This window comes from Eutrema salsugineum, unplaced genomic scaffold (assembly GCF_000478725.1).
Source record: "Eutrema salsugineum unplaced genomic scaffold, Eutsalg1_0 scaffold_13, whole genome shotgun sequence".
NCBI classification, from domain to species: Eukaryota; Viridiplantae; Streptophyta; class Magnoliopsida; order Brassicales; family Brassicaceae; genus Eutrema; species Eutrema salsugineum.
The window spans coordinates 3,348,473-3,371,195 of NW_006256885.1; the positions used below are offsets into that span (position 1 = coordinate 3,348,473).

General features: G+C 35.3%; 6 protein-coding genes across 6 annotated transcripts; 4 read left to right on the forward strand and 2 right to left on the reverse strand.

The window, feature by feature from the left end:
• Positions 1-6,110: 6,110 nt before the first annotated feature.
• Positions 6,111-10,190, forward strand: LOC18024466 (CBL-interacting serine/threonine-protein kinase 1). The gene is made up of 12 exons (XM_006406657.2): positions 6,111-6,569; positions 6,673-6,735; positions 7,878-7,949; positions 8,057-8,164; positions 8,248-8,328; positions 8,432-8,611; positions 8,698-8,913; positions 9,006-9,110; positions 9,198-9,314; positions 9,418-9,480; positions 9,576-9,650; positions 9,797-10,190. Exons 1-12 carry the CDS (start codon positions 6,363-6,365, stop codon positions 9,857-9,859), a joined length of 1,350 nt encoding a protein of 449 aa, XP_006406720.1. The 5' UTR covers positions 6,111-6,362; the 3' UTR covers positions 9,860-10,190.
• A 1,575-nt stretch (positions 10,191-11,765) lies between these two features.
• Positions 11,766-13,427, forward strand: LOC18024467. The gene is made up of 4 exons (XM_024159262.1): positions 11,766-12,439; positions 12,541-12,625; positions 12,712-12,975; positions 13,071-13,427. The coding sequence occupies exons 1-4, from the start codon at positions 11,766-11,768 to the stop codon at positions 13,425-13,427; spliced, it is 1,380 nt and encodes a 459-aa protein (XP_024015030.1).
• A 1,193-nt stretch (positions 13,428-14,620) lies between these two features.
• Positions 14,621-15,691, reverse strand: LOC18024468 (putative F-box protein At3g17500). The gene has a single exon (XM_006406659.1). It carries the CDS (start codon positions 15,689-15,691, stop codon positions 14,621-14,623), a length of 1,071 nt encoding a protein of 356 aa, XP_006406722.1.
• A 927-nt stretch (positions 15,692-16,618) lies between these two features.
• Positions 16,619-18,891, reverse strand: LOC18024469 (probable GTP diphosphokinase CRSH, chloroplastic). The gene is made up of 4 exons (XM_006406661.2): positions 18,495-18,891; positions 17,297-18,229; positions 16,923-17,213; positions 16,619-16,838 (listed from the first exon to the last, which is right to left on the reverse strand). Exons 1-4 carry the CDS (start codon positions 18,882-18,884, stop codon positions 16,692-16,694), a joined length of 1,761 nt encoding a protein of 586 aa, XP_006406724.1. The 5' UTR covers positions 18,885-18,891; the 3' UTR covers positions 16,619-16,691.
• A 251-nt stretch (positions 18,892-19,142) lies between these two features.
• LOC18024470 (50S ribosomal protein L3-2, chloroplastic) lies at positions 19,143-21,122 on the forward strand. The gene is made up of 5 exons (XM_006406662.2): positions 19,143-19,589; positions 19,866-20,075; positions 20,268-20,372; positions 20,450-20,563; positions 20,682-21,122. The coding sequence occupies exons 1-5, from the start codon at positions 19,221-19,223 to the stop codon at positions 20,853-20,855; spliced, it is 972 nt and encodes a 323-aa protein (XP_006406725.1). The 5' UTR covers positions 19,143-19,220; the 3' UTR covers positions 20,856-21,122.
• Positions 21,123-21,303: 181 nt separating this feature from the next.
• Positions 21,304-22,338, forward strand: LOC18024471. Its single transcript, XM_006406663.2, has one exon. It carries the CDS (start codon positions 21,430-21,432, stop codon positions 22,051-22,053), a length of 624 nt encoding a protein of 207 aa, XP_006406726.1. The 5' UTR covers positions 21,304-21,429; the 3' UTR covers positions 22,054-22,338.
• Positions 22,339-22,723: the final 385 nt, after the last annotated feature.

Consider the following 22,723-nt stretch of genomic DNA (forward strand, 5'->3'; position numbering starts at 1 on the left):
GGCCTGATTAGTGAGTTTCATTGGCCCAAAGTCTTTTGAGATAAGATTTTGGAAATTGATTAAAAAGTCTTTTGAGTGAAGAAGCATAATCACAATAATATGAATATTCATATCTGAATTCATTTTTTTTTTTTAATTATCTGAGGACTGTCCGAGGAAGCATACATACTAATTTACCGATTAGCCATTAGCGTAGTTAATTTAAGCCTACTTTTGCTTTGATGTTAGTTAAATATGTTAATAATTGGAATCTGTTGAAACATGGATTAAACATAAGATAAACACGTAGGTTGTATATTAATTAACCTTTCCCTTTATTTATCGTTTGGCTTTTGCCCCCACTCCAGTAGTCGAGTAGTGGCTGGTGGGAGGAAGTGGATTGCTCACCTCACATCACAAACTTATAATAACAATACACTAAGCTCTTTTTAACCATAACGTAGTTCACTTTTCCAAATTAAATTAAATTATAACCTCGACAATCATTTTGTTAGTAAAAATAAAAATAATAGTATTCAACTTTCTTTTTAATTGCCAAAAGGGTTTTCTAATTGTTTTCAGCTTTCACTTTTTGCTTATGTCAAATGCGACAAATGGCTTTGCTTTCTCCTTTCTTGTTCCCAAGGGTTATAGATTCATTTCCGCGTCAACCAAATGTATAATTTAGCGTATCGTATTATATACCATCCCGTGTACTTTTGAGTTTCTTAATGCTACTAGCTATTAGTAAATTATATTACAATAAGTTATTGCATTCACCTGAATATAGGGCATCCAGTCTGGTTATGTTGATTATATGTATCGAATACCAAACGTAAACCATATCAATGAAAACCATATGAAATCGGAAAATAAGTATTCGGATTCGATATTTAATGTAAAAACGTTTTTTAGATTAACTAAACTTACATTCACTTGAAAAAAAAAAAAAAAATCAGATTCGGTCTTCCTTTTGTGTTCGAACTACCCATATCCGACACCAAATAAATAAATAAACTTACAAAGATAAATAAATTAAAATCTCAATCTTTTTGAAGGATTTTGAGTTGATTTTTTTAAAAAATCGAAACTGAACTACAACGGAATCCAACCAATACCAATTAATATATGTTTCTCTATTTCATACCTAAAAATTCAAGCCAACCGAAACCCAAAATCGTGTATGACCCTAATTTTGTCACTAACTAGTACTCACATTATTATTTTAGAATTAAATCGAAAGACATGAATCTATAGTATTACTATTACCTATAGTATTACTATACCTAGTGTTAATTATTGGGAATAGGATTCGGTAGACATCATGTTTCGATCTTGATTTTTAGTTGGATCTCTTCGTAAAACCGATAAAATAATATTGATTTTGTATCACTTTTGTTTTTTTTTCTTTTTCCTTTCCAATTGATGTATCTTAGAATTATACAAATTAAGCTTCCAATTTGGCATTCTTGGGGTAGACATAAACTAGACTTGTCTCTTCGTCAATGGAAAGGTTTGTGTCATGCGTCTATTTTAAAAATGTATAAGATAGGACATGTATATGTGGATTGAGTTTGGATAAGATTCGTAAAAAAAAGAGACTGATTTATCCATTTAAGAATTATTTAATGGGTCGCTTTTAGGAAAAAACCTATGTTAAACTAAGTTTATTTAAATATTGATCACAATATTTATTTGAACACTCTATAAATTGACGTTTAATTATTGTTATGGAATCTAAGATCCTTTTGGAACTTAAGTTATTGGCTATCACTTATCACAAAGTCTCCCTATTCTGTATACTATTATATATTTAATTAAGTGCGTTAACGTCTACAGATAAAGAATATTCCCCACAATTTAACATGGAATTTATAACCTCCAAAACAAATTTCAACATGGAATTTTAATCTCCATACAAACTTAGAAATAAAATAAGGCGAACATTTAATTTTATACAAGACAACTTGACGAAGAAAAGAGAAATACAGTATCAAACTTAGTGCAGATAAATCAAACTATATTTATATTTATAAAACCTTGTGGTATTTTATATTCATGTTAAATTTGTGGCATTTGGTATTTATTCCAACTATTTTTTTTTTTATATTTGTCACTTGTCCCTGCAGAACGATATTCTTTTTTCATTTTTTTTATGGTTCCATCTTCATTTATTCCATAATAGTCTAGTGGAACGTAAATATAGATTCAAAAAAAAAAAGGAACGTAAATATAGGGGATTTAGGAATTCAAGATGTTTGAATCTCATATTGCTAATGAAATCAGTTTTAGCATATAATATATAAAGATACAAGATATATCACTCATCACTAACTGATTTTATGTTGCAGGTACAAAATCTCTTAAATTAGCAAGATTTTTTTTTTTCACTTAAAAGGATACTTTTCTTAGCTCAAAATTTATGTATGAATATGGTAAATCTAGACAAAAATGAGCGAAATGGTTAATTTCACATATAACACTGAATATTGGATTCTATTTAGATAGGTTAGTATACGTATATTCTTTATTGAAATCGCAATAAAAGCTTAACAATCCAGGATGTCAAAACGACATCCTAACCTTAATCTTTACCTCATTAAATTGATATTAAATTGAAAACTTGGTTGTGACTTGTGATTGACCAAAAAAAAATTAAAAATTGGTTGTGTTTTAGTGTTTAATTCTTATCTCCAATGAAAACAAGATGCAGATCGTTGAAAGTTGAAACCTGTTTAAGAATTGTTTTTTTAATAAATATTTTCGTATATGGATTCAAACATTTTTTGCTGTACGCAACAAAACATGACGGGCCTGCATCCTAAAATCATCTACCAAAACCTTCCGAGTTCTGATATATATTCCCATATATAACCTTCCGGTGGGATATGTATACCACCAAATATTTTACCAATGATCATTCAAATGATTTGGTAGGGCTAAGAGTTTTCTTACTTGATCATTGTCATATACGAATACAATTAATCATAGGTAATACGCCAGGAGCCTAGGACCCGCTTACGATTATTATGGATACAACCAAATTTAGATGCGAGACTTTCTACTCAGACATACAAAGGGGCCACTTATTTAGATACCAAAATATGTATATATACACATTTATAGATCACTCTCACATGGGCACACAAATTTTATACGAGTTCAACTGCCTTTTTTGAGGTCAAGAATGTCACAATGTGGCTACTCTAATCGCCTGTCGTGTCTTTTTTTTTTTTTTCTGTCATTTCGTGTAGTTTCAATATTTGGCCTCTTACTCTATCATGCATGGTTTCTTCCAATTTCATGTGGTTAACTAGCTTTCATCTAACTAGTTTACATTTAATTTAGGATATAGTGTGCGGTGTACGCAATTATAACTATCAATTTTTGAAATTTGAGGAAAATGTTTTACTTATAGTAATGTTCACGTACATATCCACTAAGTTGATAATACAAGTAAATCACCAGTGAAATTTGATTTTTGATCTAAAAGGTGATAAAAATTTTTTTGGCATATGAAATTTATGACCTAAAAAATTCGTGGTGGCTTTTATAATATATGGAATGGTTGTCACTTGATCGTACGTGTTAGTGATGGTAAGGAATTTAGTATGTATATTTCTACCATCATATAATGGATAATTCGTGATTAAAGCCATCTTAAAACGAACTAAACTTAGTAATATATCCACTGGCCACCTAACACAGCAGACATGAAGCATAATGCATTTGATTCATAAGTTATTTAATGAGTCATTGATAGAAAGGAGACGGAGTTGATACATACACATCTAAATCTATAGAGATATAGGCATATAGCCCACAAACACCAAATCATAAACAAAGCTTGGACGCACTAACACATCATTTGTGAGGCTAAAATGGTTCCTTAAGCGACAAGTAGTCGCATCCGAATACGGCGCTAGTAAATGTGGTAACCCAGTGGATGATGAGAAAACGAGGAAACTATGCTAAAAGTATACATTTATTACGTTGGTTATACATCTAAACCTATAGAGTATATATAGTCCACAAACACCAAATCATAAACAAAGCTTGGACACACTAATACATCATTTGTGAGGCTAAAATGGTTCCTTAAGCGACAAGAAGTCGCATCCGAATACGACGCTAGTAAATGTGGTAACACATTAGATGATGAGAAAACGAGGAAACTATGCTAAAAGTATACACTTATTACGTTGGTTATAATGAAAAGAGAGGTGATGTGTGTTTCATTATATCTTTTTACTTTTTAGGCACATAACCAATTCCCTCTAAAAGTTTGGGAAATATAAGTTTAAACTCTTACAAATTTGTATATTATAGTTATTTCAAATATTAAAAATGGATGATATGTGAACCTTAGAACAAAAAAAATTGAGAAGTATTGAATAAGAGTAAATCATCTAGTAATATTTTATTTAACATGTTGAGATAACCTAAGTTAGGGATTTAATTTGTCCAACATGCATGCAAACATACATAAAAAATTGACAAGAAATTTTATTTTCTTAATTTAAATACCAACCATACGGCATAAGAAACGAGAAAACTAAGTTAGGGATTTAATTTGTCCAACATGCAAACATAGATAAAATTGACACGAAATTTTATTTTCTTAGTTTAAATACCAACCATACGGCATAAGAAACGAGAACAAAAAAGATGGACATGTTAGTTTTTCATTGCTCTCTTTCAGAAACAAAAATAAAATAAAAATAAAAATTTGTGGTTGGAAAAAACATAGAAGACATCAACCACATGGCTGCAATGGCCACACTAGTCAGTCATCAGTTGGTTGTTCGATTCACGTGCTCTCTTCCACCGTTCTCAAATATCTCATTTCCGTCTTCTCTAGCCACGTCTTTGAATCTAGATAATTTCTAAATCATGTTTTATAACTTGGAAAATCGAAGCCGTATTAAATTTTGTTTTATTACGTATGGACCAGTTATGTTATTACGATAGCCACTGACCACCGAAATGGTGTTTTTTTAGGTAGACAACATTTCTATGATTGATTTTGTGCGCATCGAGCGTATGGTGCGTTAGTTTAATATCTTGTAGAATTTGTTTAGATATATTTGGAACCATATCTTCTAATTTGGTTTATTGCTAACATTTCCTTCCAATTCTAATGGAAACATATATACTTTTTGTGATTCTTCTCAGTGTGTATGAACATGAACATTTTGGAAGTTTATGATTTCTTACGCAATTGATAAATTGATGTTTTTCTGTGTTTTTGTAAAAGCTATATGATCGAAGCCAAGTTTAAGTTGAGTTAAATAGTATCTAAATGCTACTGATAAATTTTGGTTAGAAAGTAATCCAAATGGAAATTCAAACTGTACCAAACTTGAGAAAACAATATAGAACAAGTTTCTATATTTGTTATAAAACAGGAAAATCTAAAATGTGAAACCAAATCAAAACTGCTCCAGAAACAATATCTAAAAATGCAACAATCTTTCGAATCTCTTATACTGTATTACTAATTATTATCTAATTTCAACATAAAACTAATGCAACAAATAACGTGGGCCCATAGAGATGCCTACAAGTACACGTATATATCATGATGAATATTTTTATACTTATATATATATATATATATATATATCTCTCTTTTTCGTTAAATGGTTTACAACTAACTTATATATTATCGCAAATACATTCCAACAAAAGTAATTTTAGATACTCTGTCTCTGTGCATGAATTATATACTTTTTAATTCAACTAAAGAAGTTCTGTGTTGACAAAAGTAAAAATAAAAACGAGTTCATTTTTTCCCTATATTTAAAATATTTCATTTAGAGGAGACACATTGGACCAATCACACATTATCTCGAATAGTACTTGGTAAAAAAAAAATTGTTTCGAAACTAATTTTAAATTTAGATTAGTCAGATTTTTATTTTTTTGTGACAACTTCATTAGTCAGATAAATATGTTTATGTTTTTCTTCATCGACTATAAATATTCTGATTGTTATCCAATAAATATGGTTATTGTTATCCAATTAAAATCTGTTTAACAAGGAAACAAAAAAAAAGAAATAAATTATTATTTGCTGAGTAATATATTTCAGAAATAAAATAAATGGGAATATAAGGAAGAGAGGAAGCAATGAGAAGTGGCGTCCTCTCTTCAAATTCAACCGGCACTTCCTTCATCTCTTCTTCTTCTTCCCAATCTTCGTCTCTTCGGATATACTTACACCTATATATATATATATATATATATCTCCCTCATACATACCTGATACCTACACAGCTAAATCCATATCCATAAATCATAATCGAATTAAGCGATCAAATTGGTTCTCTGTTTTTTTTTTGGGAAATTTGTAAATTGGTGAGATCGGAAATTGTGATTGGATGGTGAGAAAGGAAGAGGAGGAGAGGAAGAAGAAGGTGGAGGAGGCGAGGAAGGGAATGCGTCTGGGGAAATACGAGCTTGGGAGGACGCTCGGCGAGGGTAATTTCGGTAAAGTTAAATTCGCTAAGGATACCGTCTCCGGTCAATCGTTCGCCGTTAAGATCATCGACAAGTCTCGTATCGCCGATCTCAACTTCTCCTTGCAGGTTTGATTTCGCGTTTTTCCCGATAAGATCGCCGAGAGAGATTTTGCCGGATCCAATTTTTTATTTTTTTTAAAAAAGCTCTCTCGTTTTGAATTTTTTGCAGATAAAGAGAGAGATCCGGACGCTGAAAATGCTGAAACATCCCAACATTGTCAGATTACACGAGGTGCGTCTTGTCCAAATTAATTTGTGTAAATCATTCTAAAAACGTAATCTTCCTGGATTATCGAATGATTCTTTGATGATTATGTTAATTAAGTTATAGCAACTTGGATTCGTTTGTTTGCTTGCGGTGTAGGTTCTGTTTTTTTAGTACCTGAGTCTGACAAGAGGACATAATAGTAAATAAAATTTCTGAATTATTGTTTATGGTTACTATCCATTAAAAATTTGATTCATTATCGCCTGAAAAAAAAAAGTTAGATAATCGGGTCTGTGGATTACTATTTTTAGTCTCTCAGTGGTTTTTTTTAATATCTTATCTTATAAAACAAAAGTGATTAGAAGAACTTGCTGACAGGATTGAACATCAAATTTCTCTGAAAATTGTTGTTTGTTTTGGGTCTTTTGAGAACATCTCTTACATAGAGATTATGAAATTTGGTCATCAATTTCCTTTAGCTTGTTTTTCACGTTGCCAATTAGCCCACTGTTTACATAAAAAATATTATTTTCTTAGTTAATTATTCATTCCATTATCGATCGAGAACGTTGGCTTGGCTGATAACTAAAAAAAATATGAACTTTTCAACGGAAGGTGGGTCCCAAATATGGTCGTGAAAAAATGGCGCTGATTGATCATACATAATTGCCTAATCTTAGGACCTTTTTTAAGCTTTTATCATATGTATGGACCCACTTTGATCTTATGCATACGCTACTTATTCTTCTTTTCATGATAATACTAATATATTAATATTCAGATTATTATTTGGGTGTTGCTGTACCTTTGGGTTAAAAAAGTGGAGGACGTTTATTGTTGACTTCTAATTATCTCATTTCTTTGAGTTGCTTTGCCTTGTAACACGAGTTTAATCTTTGACTTTTTCGTCAAGCAACCGATTTATTGGATATACGTGGTCCAAGCTTGAGGTCGCGTCTAACGTTGTCGTGTTTCATCTTGTAAATTTCTCTAAGTGTTTACTGTTTAGGGAAAATCTTTGTATATGATTGATAACGTATTTTTACCTTTTTTTATTAGGAGCAATCTTGTTGATTTCTAAACATCTTATCTCAGAATTCACATTTCCCTCTCTTTTTTTTTCTTGAACTTAATGGGTCGCTTCCTTATGGTTGGTCATCATGCAGGTCTTGGCTAGCAAAACGAAAATTTTTATGGTCATGGAATGTGTCACCGGAGGAGAATTGTTCGACAGAATTGTAAGACCCTACTAGCTTCTCTGCTCAAAACAAAGCTCTTACTTTTTTCTTTAACATTATAAGTAGTTTTTTTAGTTAAACTCACCTTCTAATATAATAACTCACAGGTTTCCAAAGGAAAGCTTTCAGAAGCCGAGGGAAGAAAAATGTTTCAGCAGCTGACCGATGGAATCAGCTACTGTCACAGCAAAGGTGTTTTCCACAGGGATCTCAAGGTCCGTGCTTCTCACGTTTTCCAAAACCATGAAAAAAAGCTATGAAATAGTGCTCTGATGTTTCCACTTTATCCATATTGCAGCTAGAGAATGTTCTTCTTGATGCAAATGGACACATTAAGATCACTGATTTTGGCCTCAGTGCTCTGCCTCAGCATTTCAGGGTACTTGGATTTTTCATTTTATATCGTTAACATCATCAGAAAACAAAATATTGTTGAATCGACCATATGTAAGCTCTCACTAATTCTCTCTTTGGCATTTTAGGATGATGGGTTGCTACATACAACCTGTGGAAGTCCTAATTACGTTGCACCTGAGGTTTTAGCAAACAGAGGCTACGATGGTGCAGCATCAGATATATGGTCGTGTGGTGTAATCTTGTATGTGATTCTTACTGGATGTCTTCCTTTTGACGATAGAAACCTTGCAGTTCTTTACCAGAAGGTAAACCGCCTCTTCTCTTTGATATTTTCGATTGGACACACATTTTGAAGGAACAAGCTTGATAAAAGGTTTGATCTCTTTTTCAGATATGCAAAGGAGATCCACCAATACCAAGATGGTTATCACCAGGTGCAAGAACCATTATCAAGAGAATGCTTGATCCAAATCCAGTCACGAGGATCACAGTCGCAGGTATTAAAGCCAGCGAATGGTTCAAGCACGACTACACGCCGTCAATTCCCGATGATGATGACGAAGAAGAAGTTGACACAGACGATGATGCTTTCTCAATCCAAGAACTCGTAAGAATCTGTCACATCACTCGTTATTGCAGGTTGCATTTGCTTCAAGTACAATCTGCTCAATTCTCTGTTTTCTTTTCTGAACGGTGTAGGGATCTGAAGAAGGGAAGGGCAGTGATTCACCGACCATCATCAATGCGTTTCAGTTAATCGGAATGTCTTCCTTTCTTGACCTGTCCGGTTTCTTTGAACAAGAGGTAAAGTGTCTTTACTCTGTTTCAAAGATGTATCCTCTGCTTGAGACAATGTATAAGAATAAAAAAGTTATCCTTTCCATTTCTCAGGATATATCAGAGAGGAGAATAAGATTTACTTCAAATAGCTCTGCAAAAGATTTAATGGAGAAAATCGAAACAGCAGTTACAGAAATGGGATTCAGTGTACAAAAGAAACATGCGAAGGTGAGTCTTAACAACGTGTTCTTCCTCTTCCTTAGCTACTTGTAGTGTTAAGTTTGTAGCGTTCATAAAATTCTAAACTGTATTTTTTTTTTCGTCTCTTCAGTTAAAAGTAAAGCAAGAAGAAAAAAACCAGAAAGGTCAAGTTGGTTTATCAGTAACAGCTGAGGTATTTTAGTTATTACATATATATTTCACTATTTAGACTATTTAGTGATTATATTTGACGACTAATCAAAGGATTTGTTGTCGTGCGTATAACAGGTTTTCGAGATAAAGCCGTCACTGAACGTGGTTGAGCTAAGAAAATCTTATGGAGATTCATGTTTGTATAGACAGGTAAGCTAATATCATCTCTTCTCACTAAGTTCAATGGCTTCTCTGATATGATTCCTTTTTTTTTTTTTTTTATCTTCAGTTTTTCGATTTAAAAGTTTTAGAAAACTAAAGATAAAAAATCTAATTTAAATTTGGGGTTGGTGCAGTTGTACGAAAGACTATTAAAAGACGTGGGCACTTCCTCGCCGGAGCAAGGGATAGTATCATAGGTGTTGGTGTTTTCGGCTAATGCGAAATTTAAAGAGCTTAGTTTACGATATGCTACACCATCAATGTTCATAATTTTTTATTTATATAAAATATAAAGAGCTTAGTTTATATACTTTGTGAAAATATGTGCATTAGTTAGAAAAAGGCGAAGAAAAAGAAAATCACCTCACAAGAATTGGAGCTTTATTAGACGTGCCTAGTCGGCCGTGTAGCCAAATCTCAAGAAAATCTCTTCATTTTTTAGTTTGTAAAAATGAAATATATGTATATAGTTTGTGTATCTTATAGAATGATTTGAGAATACATATAAAATCTGTAAAGTTAAACCTTGTTTACGGGCATGGTCTGGGCAATTGGTCAAATTTTGTTGTTTTTCTCTTGTCTATTACTCAACTTTGCTAAATATGAACCAAACTTGGAACATAAATGAAAACAAATGACCTCTCTGATTCTCCAAAAGTGATTTATGTGTATAAAGTGCCCTCTCCAATTATTAATGCATACAAAGTTCATGATGCTCTCATCTCCGTCTCTTTTATCACTGCATGCATTCGGTCGATGAACAAACTCACACCATGACATACACAAACCGACAATAATGAGTGTATCAATTCACTACCAAGAACTTTTTCCAGGACAAGTTCATAGGTCAACACGATGATCAAAGCCAACGCTCAAAAATAGACTATCTAAAACATTCAAACACTCAAAATCGAAACATTATGGATAAGTCTATATCGAAAACATTCAAAACAACAACTCAAAGAGAAGTCAACCTAAAAAACATATTATATAATCGAAATATGCATAAAATAAAGATAAAGCCAAAACAGACTCTAACACCAATAAATCCTCGATCCTTCCCGCCAAGATGCATGCTGCGATGTGGTTATTGTTTTAGATGAAAACTGATCAATGTAATGCAAAGAAGAAAGGAACATATAAACTATAACAAGTGATAAATATATGTACACATAATAATATAAAATATAAGACAAATTCATACTCCTTCATTACACAACTAAAAAAAGAAAGACAAAAAAATTGGGAGAAATTACTCAGATTAGCACTAATTCATCCAGTTATTACTAGATTAACACCCAAAGAAAAAAAATTACTAGAATAGCATATAATTCTAATCAAAGGACTGAATACCCTATGTAGTTTCTAATAATAACAACTATGCCAATATATTTATCAATTTGAATATTTAAAAGTTAAATTATGTAAATATGATTAATTAATTAAATAAAGACAAATTTAGAAAGGGTAAAAAACCCTAACACTTCTTGGGTAAAAAAAAATCAACACAGCCACCGTCACCAACATCTATCATTTTCAACGGCACCAGAAATTGTCTCACCTCACCGTTGACTGCTCTCCTCAGACCGTGGTTTCTTCTTCTCTGCTTCACTGGTTGAGCCTATACTTTCAAATCGCGTTGTCGTTTATTGTTCGGTGTCGCCTTCACCGAATTTTGTGTTGTCTTCACCAAATTGCAGAGTGCAGAGTTCAGGTCGAACCTCAGCTTTCCTTTCCTTATCTTCTTCTCATTTGTGTGATTTTTTTAGTTTGATTGTTCAGTTCACATATCAAAAAATAATCTCTGTAAGTTCTGATCTGTTACTTTCTTTTCAAACTCATTCCCACTGAACTCTAAAATAAAAACTAATTGAAAGGATTTTTAATTCTTAGTTCATTCTTGTCGTTTTCCTTTGGTTAGTATTAGGATTTTAAATATTATTAGGATAATTAGAATTCTCTCTTTGGTACGTCTTCACATCGTCATCACTTCGTTAGTATTACTATTAGTATTAGAATTCTTAATTTATTCTCCCTCAATGAACTTATATCATTTAGCAATGATTTTACCCAGCTTCTCTTATCACGTTTTTTTAACTAATTATGGCCTCATCAAGTGTTAAGAAGAGGTACCCTCCACTACTTTTTGCTGAAGGAAAAGCACCTAGTCAGTTAAGAAGTATGAACCACAATTGCTATCTCTCCAATTTAAAAATGGTTGAAATAGGAGTTGGGGCAGATGTGTGGGATGCGTTAAAAACTTCTTCTGTTGGAGTAATTGCTAAGCTTAAGGAGGTAGACTACACATGGTGTGCTGGTGTTGTCCATTACTTGCTAACACATCAATTGGTCATTGAAAAGCCTTATGAGATATGGACACTAATTGATAGTCAACCTATTAGATTTTCTTTGCATGAGTTTGAAGAGATTACAGGTCTTAATTGTGCTCCATTTCAAGATAAAGAGAACTGGGATGTTGATCATAAAGAATTTTGGGCGGAAATGAATGTTTCGACGGGGAATGGACCGTCTTTAAAGGAGTTGCAAGCGGTGTTAGATAGATGCAAGGATTGGAGCTTTGAGAAAAGGAGAATGGTAGGATGGTTGTCGCTTTTGTCTATTGGGATCTATGGTATTTCTCCTACTAGTAGAATCCCTTTAGACAAAGCCAAAAGGGTACTTGACGCAGACGTTTTTGAGAGTTATCCGTGGGGACGAGTTGCGTTTAGGAGTCTGATTGAATCCATCAAAGTGATAACTTATGGAGTGAAGAAGTCGTATACAATGCATGGATGTGTTCATGTTTTACTCATTTTGGCATATGAGACAATTGAGGGTTTAGGAGAACGGTATGGAAATGAAAGAATTAGTCCTGCAGTTCCTCTTCTATGTTGGGTGGATCTCGTGCTCGATTCAAATTTGAAGACTTCATCTTAGAAGACAAGAAAGCTAATGACAACAAGGTATGAATGCTCTAATGAGAAGGTTTTAAATATTTTGCTTTTAATTTAAACGATTGCTTGACATGTTCTTTTATTTTAATCTTCAGTTTCGTGTTAGGAGTTTCATTTTAAAATCACAAGAAGATATATACCCTAAGTGGGATGACGATGAACCAGACGAGAAGCTTAACAATCTGATTGAAGATCTACTGAACAATAGATTGGATACACAAGCTTGGGAGATCACTGAAGCACCTGTTAGCAGGAAGAATAAACGTAAGGTATATGTCCGTCAGAGTTATACTGGGGTGGTTGAAGATAACGTTGTTGAAAAGTCTACAAAAAAGAAGAAAGACAAAGGAAAATCAGTTGTGAGTACTAATTATAAACGTTTTCTTTCAAATTTAAATGTTGTGTTTACTATGTTATCCATGTTCTTTATGCTATCTTGTTTAAATTTGTGTAGGTGGATGGAGAAGATTGTGGTGAAAATAGTATAGAGAATAGGGTGCTATCTCAAAGTGAAACTGCAATTGTGGGACTTGTGGACATGGTTAAAACGTTGGTTGAAAAAGTGGATACCATGGACAACAACCTTGATAACAAGGTTTTGTCTTGTTTGGGGCTTGCCTTTGATGCTAAACTCGACGCTAAAGTCCACGCTGAAGTTGAGGTCAAATTAACATCTGTTTACGAGAAGATTGCCTCGCTGGAGAATGAGGTAAAAGATCTTAAAGAACAACTTAAACCACGTGAGATCACAGCCGCCAACTCAAATGTCAACTTAGATGATGAAGTGACAAGTAAAGCTATGGTACGTTAATTTTTTTTTGTTAAGGGTAATTATGTTTGATGTTTGGTGTTATGTTGTATCTGTTAAAAGGAATATATCTTGTTTTGTAAAATGTGTTTTGGCTTGGGTCGTAAGGTAATGAACAGTGTTTGTAAACCTCTTAAACTACGTAAAGTGGACATATTCTCTTTTCATGAATGTCATGTTTTTTCATTTGTATGTGTCAAACATAATTGTTTAATATATTAAAGTCTTATTTATGCTCATGGCAGTTTATAATATTCAGTCATTACAATTTTATGAATAATACTTTTATTTATATTTTCTACAGTCATGGATGGTCCAAACAAAGAAGCCTACACACGATGATTTACCAGTCCAGTGTGTCATTAGAAATATGAAAAATACATGCAAGAAGACCGATAAGTTGCATCAAAAGAAAATAGTGGATAAGGTTGAACACAACAATATTCGGGTTGGTAAACATGCTCTTAAAGTGACAAAAAAAGAAGTTAAAGGGGATGGTGTCACAGCTACTTCTGAAACATGGTCAGACCCTATCTTGCGGGCAAAAGTTAAAGCACTTGGTATGGGTTTAGAGGCTACAGTAGGACACTTGAAGAAGTTGGAAGAGCATACGCCTCCACGAAAACAAACCTATACGATAAATCTGTCATTGCAAAAAGATTTCATAAAAAATCGGTCGTAGTAATTAAATCTGTTGTTTCATTGCAATAAATCTGTAGAATAAGTCGACCACATCTTAAAACACTGTAGAAAAAAATAAATATGTGAAGTCATACGAAAGATTTACTTCAAAAAGTCGGTCATTCAAATAAATCTATAAAAAAAATCAGTCATTAAAGATAAATCTATACAAAATCATAAATCTGTCATTATTACCAATATAGATTTTTAACATAAATTTACAGATTTTTTGCGAAATTTGAATGGCAATTTCGTAAATATTTATTTTTTTTCATTTAAAAAAATAATAATTATAATGGCATTTTTGTAATTGATTTTTTCCTAACAAAGGAAAAAAGGGTAAAATAGACAGACAAATTTTTTTAGTAATTTAAATAAAATTAGAGCTATTCTAGTAATAATCATATAAATTTGTGCTATTTAAGTAATCTTCCCAAAAATTGGAGTAAGGAATGACGTTTTATACCCCGACTAATTAATGCCCTTCTTTTCTTTTGCGTTTTGGTGTTAGTAGTCTACCCTGCTGCTGGATTTGAACCAAAGCTTGGAACATAATTGAAAATAAGAGGTATCATTGGGGATCTATATTCTCCTTGAGGGATTTTTATGCACAGATTGTCCTCTCCAACAATGTATACCGTGTCCCTCATATCCTGACCATATAGGAATTTCCGATCGCACAACACGGCCGCTTTCTTCTCCTCATCGACAAAGAAAGCTATCCTTTGATGAAGAGTATCCTCATATATATCCACATATAAAAACTTGCTCCACCACAAGACTTTGGTCTGATTATCAATCTTATCATCTGTTGTCATCCATATCTCAATCTTTAGTGGGTTACGCTTCTGATATAATACTGAGAGTCGTTCTTCTCCAACAACTGAGAGAGCTCTAGCCCAACTATCAGCACCAGAATTCGGAATCTTCATCGACCATAATTTCTCTGTTGAAAAATCAAAACAAGATATGAGGCTTTGTCCTTCTTTTACTACATTGTGAGCAAGCCAATAAGTATTCCCCTTCAAAGACACGCTGCTGTTTGGGACTATACGGAAATAGGGACAGACACGATTACGATCCCTCCACGAATCAGAGCTAAACTCATAGATTTCATACTCAACAACCATATAGGAAGGCTTATATTCAGTGCATAAGTACCTCAAGATTTTGTAGCTTTGACAAGACTTGTTGTTTTCGTATCCAAGTGCAAACTCACAGTAATACCCGTAACGTTTACTGTCTTGTATCCACCTGGTTTGGCCAGTACAAGGGTTCCAAACCACGAGTCTAAAGTCGTCTCTGGTGGTGCATAACAATAACCCGTCGCAGTGAAAGATTTTACATATCTCTACTTGTTTAAGATTATGAAACTCGTTTAGGCTCAACAACGTTGATGGATCTAGAGCATTGTTGTGAACTTCATGGAGATTTATACTCTCTGAGGAAACCCTTAAATTTTTCAACGTGAAAGCTTTCCATCGCTTGCAAGTAAAACGTAATCGACTCAGAGGAACTCTAGAGAGGATTTCCTCCTCTATCAATTCCCACGGAAGGTCGAGCAATCTCAACGTTTTTCTTGTCATCTCCCAAAGGAAGAAGAAAGCCAGAGGTGGCCGGCTAATTATAAATTAGGGTTTTCCAGTTCTTATATGATATATAGACAGACTTCCGCGTTAAATTTTCATTACTCTATTTTCCTATATGGAATATATTTACTAATTTTACATAAGAGATAAAACAAACTAAAAAAGGGAAACAATCATATTTATGTTCCCACAAGATTGTTGTTTACTAATATATGTCACAAACTTTGTGTTTTCATCATCAGTCATCCTATGAAAAATATCATACATGTTTTTTGTGAGTTCCAGGTGAAATATATGGTAAAGTAGAAATCATATATGGACGGGACTTTGATATCTACAAATTAGCCTTCACTAGTACACTTTACGTTATTAGTATATTTTCTTCAATGTATGTATTTATAGAGATATCTGAGTCTAAATTATAATCTTATGATAATTGAGATTTTCATATTCTGATAAGATTAGATCTAGAGTAAATTATTATGTAATTATCTCCTGTAATAGAGATATAGGTAGATTATCTTATCATAGGGTTCATTTTGTGATATCTCAATCTATGTTAATAACTAATTATTACAAACAAAAAGAGAGCTCACTTTATATTATACTGTAGGACTATTGCAAATGTCTACAAACAAAAAAAAGTGCTCAGTTTATCATAGTTTTACACTAATTAAAGATTTCATTAATTGGGCTGGCTGTTACATAAGCAAAAAAGGAACCAGAAACAAAATTTATGTACACGAAAGATAAACATAAATCAGATCCATTTATATTTAAAATGCTAACTATGCATGAAAAACGATATGACAAAAGGAACAAAACAAACGAAAAAGATAAATAAGATGGAAGAAAGTACGTCCTATTTTCAACTGAATAATCTTCTTCTTTGTAGAAAAATGGGATAAATTATACACAAACAGATAGAAAGATTTACGTTGAATATATGCAAGATTGGGACAAATTATAACCACATTGTAGAGAAAAGTTTTGGTATTTAATGGCTAGAGAGCCGATCCTCAAGCTCTTTGTTATATAACTGAATCAAACCGGTTGTATCTTGATGTGGAAGATCATGAAGCTTCTCATCTAAGAGACTCTTATACTCATTATCTCTATCTTCCCATTTACGCATGAACTCAACCTGCAAACACACAAACCCATCAATTATAAAAGAGAACAAAATGTAAGCAAATGTGAGAAGGAAAAAAAAAAAAAGGAACCGGACTTGTTTCTGAAATGTATCAAATTCGTCTGAGCTAAGAGATCCATCGCTGTTGGAGTCAAGAAGCTGCATCATCTCCTCTGCGTCTTCACCTGGAGCTCCAAGCTCTTCCATCACTTCCATTAGCTCCTCTATGCTGATCATCCCGTCGCCGTTTTTGTCCAAAAGACAGAACACTCTGTCTCTCTGGTTCGTTGTTGCCTTGAGACTTTGGTGTTTATTGGACGAGAGATCTTTGAGACGAATCGCTGCAAGATCCGCTGCTGCCATCATTATTGCCTTAAGCCGCTTCGCCTATAGATAGATTCAAACAATCAGCTTAACCTCCTACGCTTATCTTCTTGATAAACCCACAAAAAGAAAACATAATAGCTTACCTCTTTTGGGTCAGTTAGACCGCCTTTGTACAAAGAATGTGATGCTGTTCCAGCATTAGCGGATCCATCCATATCCATTGTCCGTATCTGTATTTCCATCAAAGGTCTTCTCTGATCGCTGTCGCTAACATCAACCGCCATATGTAAACTCCTATACCCATTTTCCTTTGGCCGAGCAATGTAGTCTTTTGTTCTATGCGGAATCTCCTTCCACAGAGACCGGATAATATTGCTTGTTCTGTAACAGGCTTTTTCGCCAACTTCAACATCGTTTGCCACAGAATTTGGCACCAATATGACCCGTAGACCAAGTACATCGTTCACTTCTTCCGGTTTACGCCCGTCTCTTAAAAGCTTCTTCATCATGCTGTACCTGCTTTTATACCGGCCTTTCACATATACATCATCTACCATTCTAGCCAAAACCAAATCATCCTTCAAAGTCCGATGAAGCTGCTCTTTGTACACGTCTATCAACGGTTTAGACCCGTTCTCGTGACTTCTTAACCATGAATCCAAGTATATATATGATCCCGGGAAAAGATAACGGAAAGAGATGTCCTCGAGCTCAAGTGACAGTTGATTAGCCCCGACGGCATGAGCTAAAGGAGAATAGATCTTCAACACTTGGAGGGAGAGAATCTGCTGGCGATACCTTGGCAAGTGATCTAAATGCCTCATCTCGTCAAGCTTTGAAACGAGGTCCATGATCACAGCTCTGATGTCGTAGTACGTGAGGTAGAACTTCCTCAGCGAAGCAGCGGTTTCATCGTCTAATACATCGACTTTAAAAGGGATGTTCTTCACACGGAAGATCTCGTGAAGCAGATGGGCAGTTCCGGTACCAATCTGGTCTCTCACTTCGTATATAGATATTGCATTTGCCTCCACCACTTCACTCAATATGCTCGCCGAGATAACTTCTGCATCCATCTGCCATTACAATATAATGGCTCAAAACATCAATTCACAGATTTTTTTCCAGATGAGCAAAACACATTGTAAGTAACTAATCATATCACAGAACCTACTTCATCGTCATATACTCTGGATTCATTAATCCTCAGTGATTTTGTATTTATGTAAGGTTCAATTTCCTAGTTTCCGAACACGGTTTTCCTCCAATTCTCGCCACAGAATCCACAATAGAACCTAATCATCTAAAAAGGAAACTGTGAGGTTACAGAGAGAAAGAAACCTGGAGATCGGCGAGGAGGATAGAGAGGGAGAGAGCCTTAGAGAGGGGAGAGCGACCGTCAGAGGCAAGAGGGAGAGACTGTAAGATAGGAATCGAGAGCTTCAAAGCCTTAAAGAGTAACCTAGACGAAGACGTCGACAACCAAACCGAATTCATCCTCTCCGTCACTTCGTTGAAGGCTCCGACAAGCTCCACCACCATTTTTCCTCCGGCTGCCTCCGGAGACCGAGCCGTCGATTCAATTGCAGTATCGTTCGCTTCCGACCTCGGATTCCACCGTCGACGTCGGTAGTGGTGTTGCTGGGTCAAGTGGATCGTATGTAGACGGCGATACACTATCTGGGATCTGCATCTCGGGATTCGAATTGGAGAAGGACGAATTACAGACATTTGAGAGTGAATTTTAAACCAAATTTTTTTTAGAAGATTTGTGTTTTCTGGGCATTTATAATGTGCCGTTAGCTTTTTATTTTTATTTTGCAGCAATGGATAAGCCACGTAGGAATTTGTGTTATCGTCCACATATGTATTTATTTATTTCTGTAAAAAGAGGGAAAAATAAATAAATTAATATCATTTTAGACTCTCCTTTTGGCTTAGAGGGTTCGATACGAGACGAGTAGCAACATTTGACGCTCATCTAAAACCCTACGCAAAAGCCTCTGAGTTCCGGTTTCTGCATCTCTTTCCTTCTTCTGCCATTGAAGCTAGCTTCGATTGGAAATCATGGCGGCCGTACCGAGAGGCCTCATTTCTCGCATCAATCATTTTCTATCAATCCGGTCCATGACTCCTTCACCCTCGCAATCTCTTCCCCATTGTAGCCTCTTTCTCCTCCGACGATTCAGCTCCGATGCTGGGTTGGTCGGCGGTAGTGGATCTGATATAATCGAGGCTCCGACTCGAATCATCGAGGCGAAACCCGGTGAGATGTCCCCGAGATCCAGAAGGACCGGGATCATCGCCGTCAAGTGTGGGATGACTGCGCTCTGGGACAAATGGGGAGCTAGGGTTCCTGTTTCTATTCTCTGGGTCGATGACAACATCGTCTCTCAGGTCAAAACTATTGAGAAAGAAGGGATTTTCGCGCTACAGGTAACTCCATCGCAGTTTATCATCCCCATATTTGCATCTGTAGTGTATCTGCTGGATTAGTGATAGCTCTTAGCTCCACTTGTGTATTCGGGTAACTGTTACTTGATCAATAGATTTTTTTTTTTTTTCTTTTCTAGGGCGTCAATATCTAATTTGCAATACTCAATATTAAAATGGAAACAGAGTTTGATGTGATTTTTCTTGATGAAATGGATAGTTTTTATGAAGCTCATGGTTTAGTAATGTGATTGGCATGTGTTGTTCTGTGTTAGTTAGATTGGATGTGGCCATAAGAAACCGAAGCATTTGACAAAGCCTGAGCTGGGCCATTTCAGAGCTCAAGATGTGCCGTTAAAGAGGAAATTGAGAGAGTTTCCTGTGACAGAAGACGCTCTTCTTCCTGTTGGCACTTCACTCGGTGTCCGCCATTTTGTTCCCGGACAGTATGTTGACGTCACTGGGATCACTCGAGGGAAAGGTTTTCAGGTGAAACTATTCTCAGCTGCTTTAAAGCTTGAATTCTACTTCGGTGTTTTTGCCTTACAGAACAGAACTGGATACTGATAAGTTGAATAATCAAGTAGCAATGTGGTAGATAAATAGCAAATGGAGTGAGCGAATGTAACAGTGTCTGGTTAATGGCTGTTGAATTGATGTCCTTTGTGATGTAATTTGCAGGGAGTCATGAAAAGATGGAACTTCAAAGGAGGACCGGCTTCACATGGTTGTTCAAAGGCCCATCGAAAACCGGGTTCCACAGGTCAAAGAGATGCTCCAGGAAAGGTATGTGCCAAATTGCTTTCTTGTAAATTTTTTCTCCAGAGAAATTCACTATACTGACTTGTTAATACGGTGAGCAGGTGTTCAAGGGCAAAAAGATGCCTGGGAGAATGGGTGCAGAACAGAGAACAGTAAAGAACGTTTGGGTTTACAAGATTGATCCTGCGAGGAACCTCATCTGGGTGAGAGGACAAGTAAGTATCTCAATCCAAATTCCGGTCTTTGTCTCGCACTTACTTTAGGATTGTATTATGAGAGTATCATTGAGACTTGTTGGTAGGTCATGATTGTTAATTGTTGTTGTTGTTGCAGGTTCCTGGTGCAGAAGGAAACTTTGTGTTCATAAAAGATGCGAATTACAAGAAACCCGACATCTCAAAGCTTCCTTTCCCAACTTACTTAGCCCCAGAAGACGAGGATCCATCAGAATTAGAACCGTTGGTCGCAGATCTCGGAGAAGTCGACCCATTTATGTTGGCAGAGTGATGGAAACGACATGATCTCGATCTTGATTTTGGCTTTTTCATGTTTTACGTGTGTGGAAGACAAGAAGCTGAGGAAGTGGAGAGTGACAGAGCCAAAGCTTTTTGCAGATGAAAATTGTCATTTCTTATTTAGTTGTTTGGATGTATGAAATTGAAAACGATGAATAGAGAGGGAATTTAGTCTCGCATTTGTTGAATCTCCGATGCTAAAGAGTTTTGCAATAAGCAATGAAGGGACACAGAATTTATGTCTCATCTTCTAAATACTGTATGCATGCACATAAGGGTTTGTATGTATATATATTTACAAGAACCAAAAAAAGAAAAAAGAGATTCGTTTTCTAATTCAACAAGAATCAAGATCCATTTATTAGGCCTCCCTTATATAAGTTTTCATCTCCCAATAGAGAAATACAGTTGTGTGTTCTGATCTCTTAGAGACCAAGATCTTGAAAATTCCTGAGAACACAAACGCTTATTTCATTTCTCTATCTCTCTCTCTCTCGCTCGATTAGGGTTACCGTTGAGGAAACTCAACGCAAGATAGAGAGTTTCCGAATCTCATTGACTAAGCCATGAATCCGGAACAGAATCGACGGCAATGCGCAGCTTGCGGTGAACCAGAGCCGCTTTTCACACACACCGTCCACAAAAACAGCGGTTTCCGGCAACTCTGCACCGATTGTTTGCTCAAGGAACATCGGGAACTCTTCTGCCCAGTTTGTCTCAACGTCTTCGTCGACGTCCCTCCTCCACAAGCTCGTATCATCTGCCTCAATTGCCCTTCAATCACCCACCTCGATTGCTATCGTCCGCCGTCTTCCTCCGCCGCCTCCTCCTCCTCCGCCACTCCTTCCTTCACCTGCCCGCCATGTTCTGACCCCAATTTCTCCTTCTTCTCCTCCAAATTTCGTCCTCCGAGCTCTGACCAAAGCGGAGAGATTAACAACGACGACGGCTCCGAATCGATTGTCGAATATGAATCGGCCACTGCTCTCATCGCAGCGGCGAATATCGCGGCGGTTAATATGAATAACGCGGCGGCTCATTTAAAGAAAGAAGCTGTTAGGAAGATCCTCGAAGCTAAGCTGGCCAAGAAGAGAGCTAAAGAAGCAATGGTGATTCTTCACGACCTTGTTCTGAAACAAAAAGCTTCTGAGAAAGGAAACCCTAACAAGAGGAAGGCCAGCGACCGCTGATTTTACAAAAATCTCACAGCAAAATCCTGCAATTTATCGGTAACGTAGGGATTTGTATGATAGATTTCCCTCTAGGGTTCAAGAAAAGACTACTCGTTGCGGATTATTATAGACCTGTAATATCCAGATTTGGTCAACTTCATTTTCTTCTTCACTTCTTAGTTCACTCTCGAACGTGTTTGATCACAAGCCTCATAGAGAAAGCTGGAGACTTTGAAATTTAGGATTAGATTAGGGCTTTTTCTTTTGTATAATGGTGTGCGACGCAGTGACCATTCATTCATATTAATGGGTTCTTCTTCAACCTTCAAATTTATCTGTGTGATTACAAGATTTCGTTTTGTTTTATGGTATACTGGTTTGGAGATTTTGATGATGTTCGGAGTTCTTCAGATAGTATCTTAATGAATTAGGTTGATCAAAAACATATCCAAGAACTTACAACAACAATAAAATGCTTCCAAGAAAATGATATTGCATTGATATTTGGCTTGGAAATTGTGAGAAAGACACTGTTTTTGGTTCTTTTGTTATAAGATGATCATCAAGATAATAATAGTTTGGAAAAATCAAATTCTGGTTTGGATTGGTGATATATGTAATATCTGTTTTTGCACCACGAAAACGGAAAGAGCAAGTTACAGGCATTTCCTAAGATATGTTTTGCCAA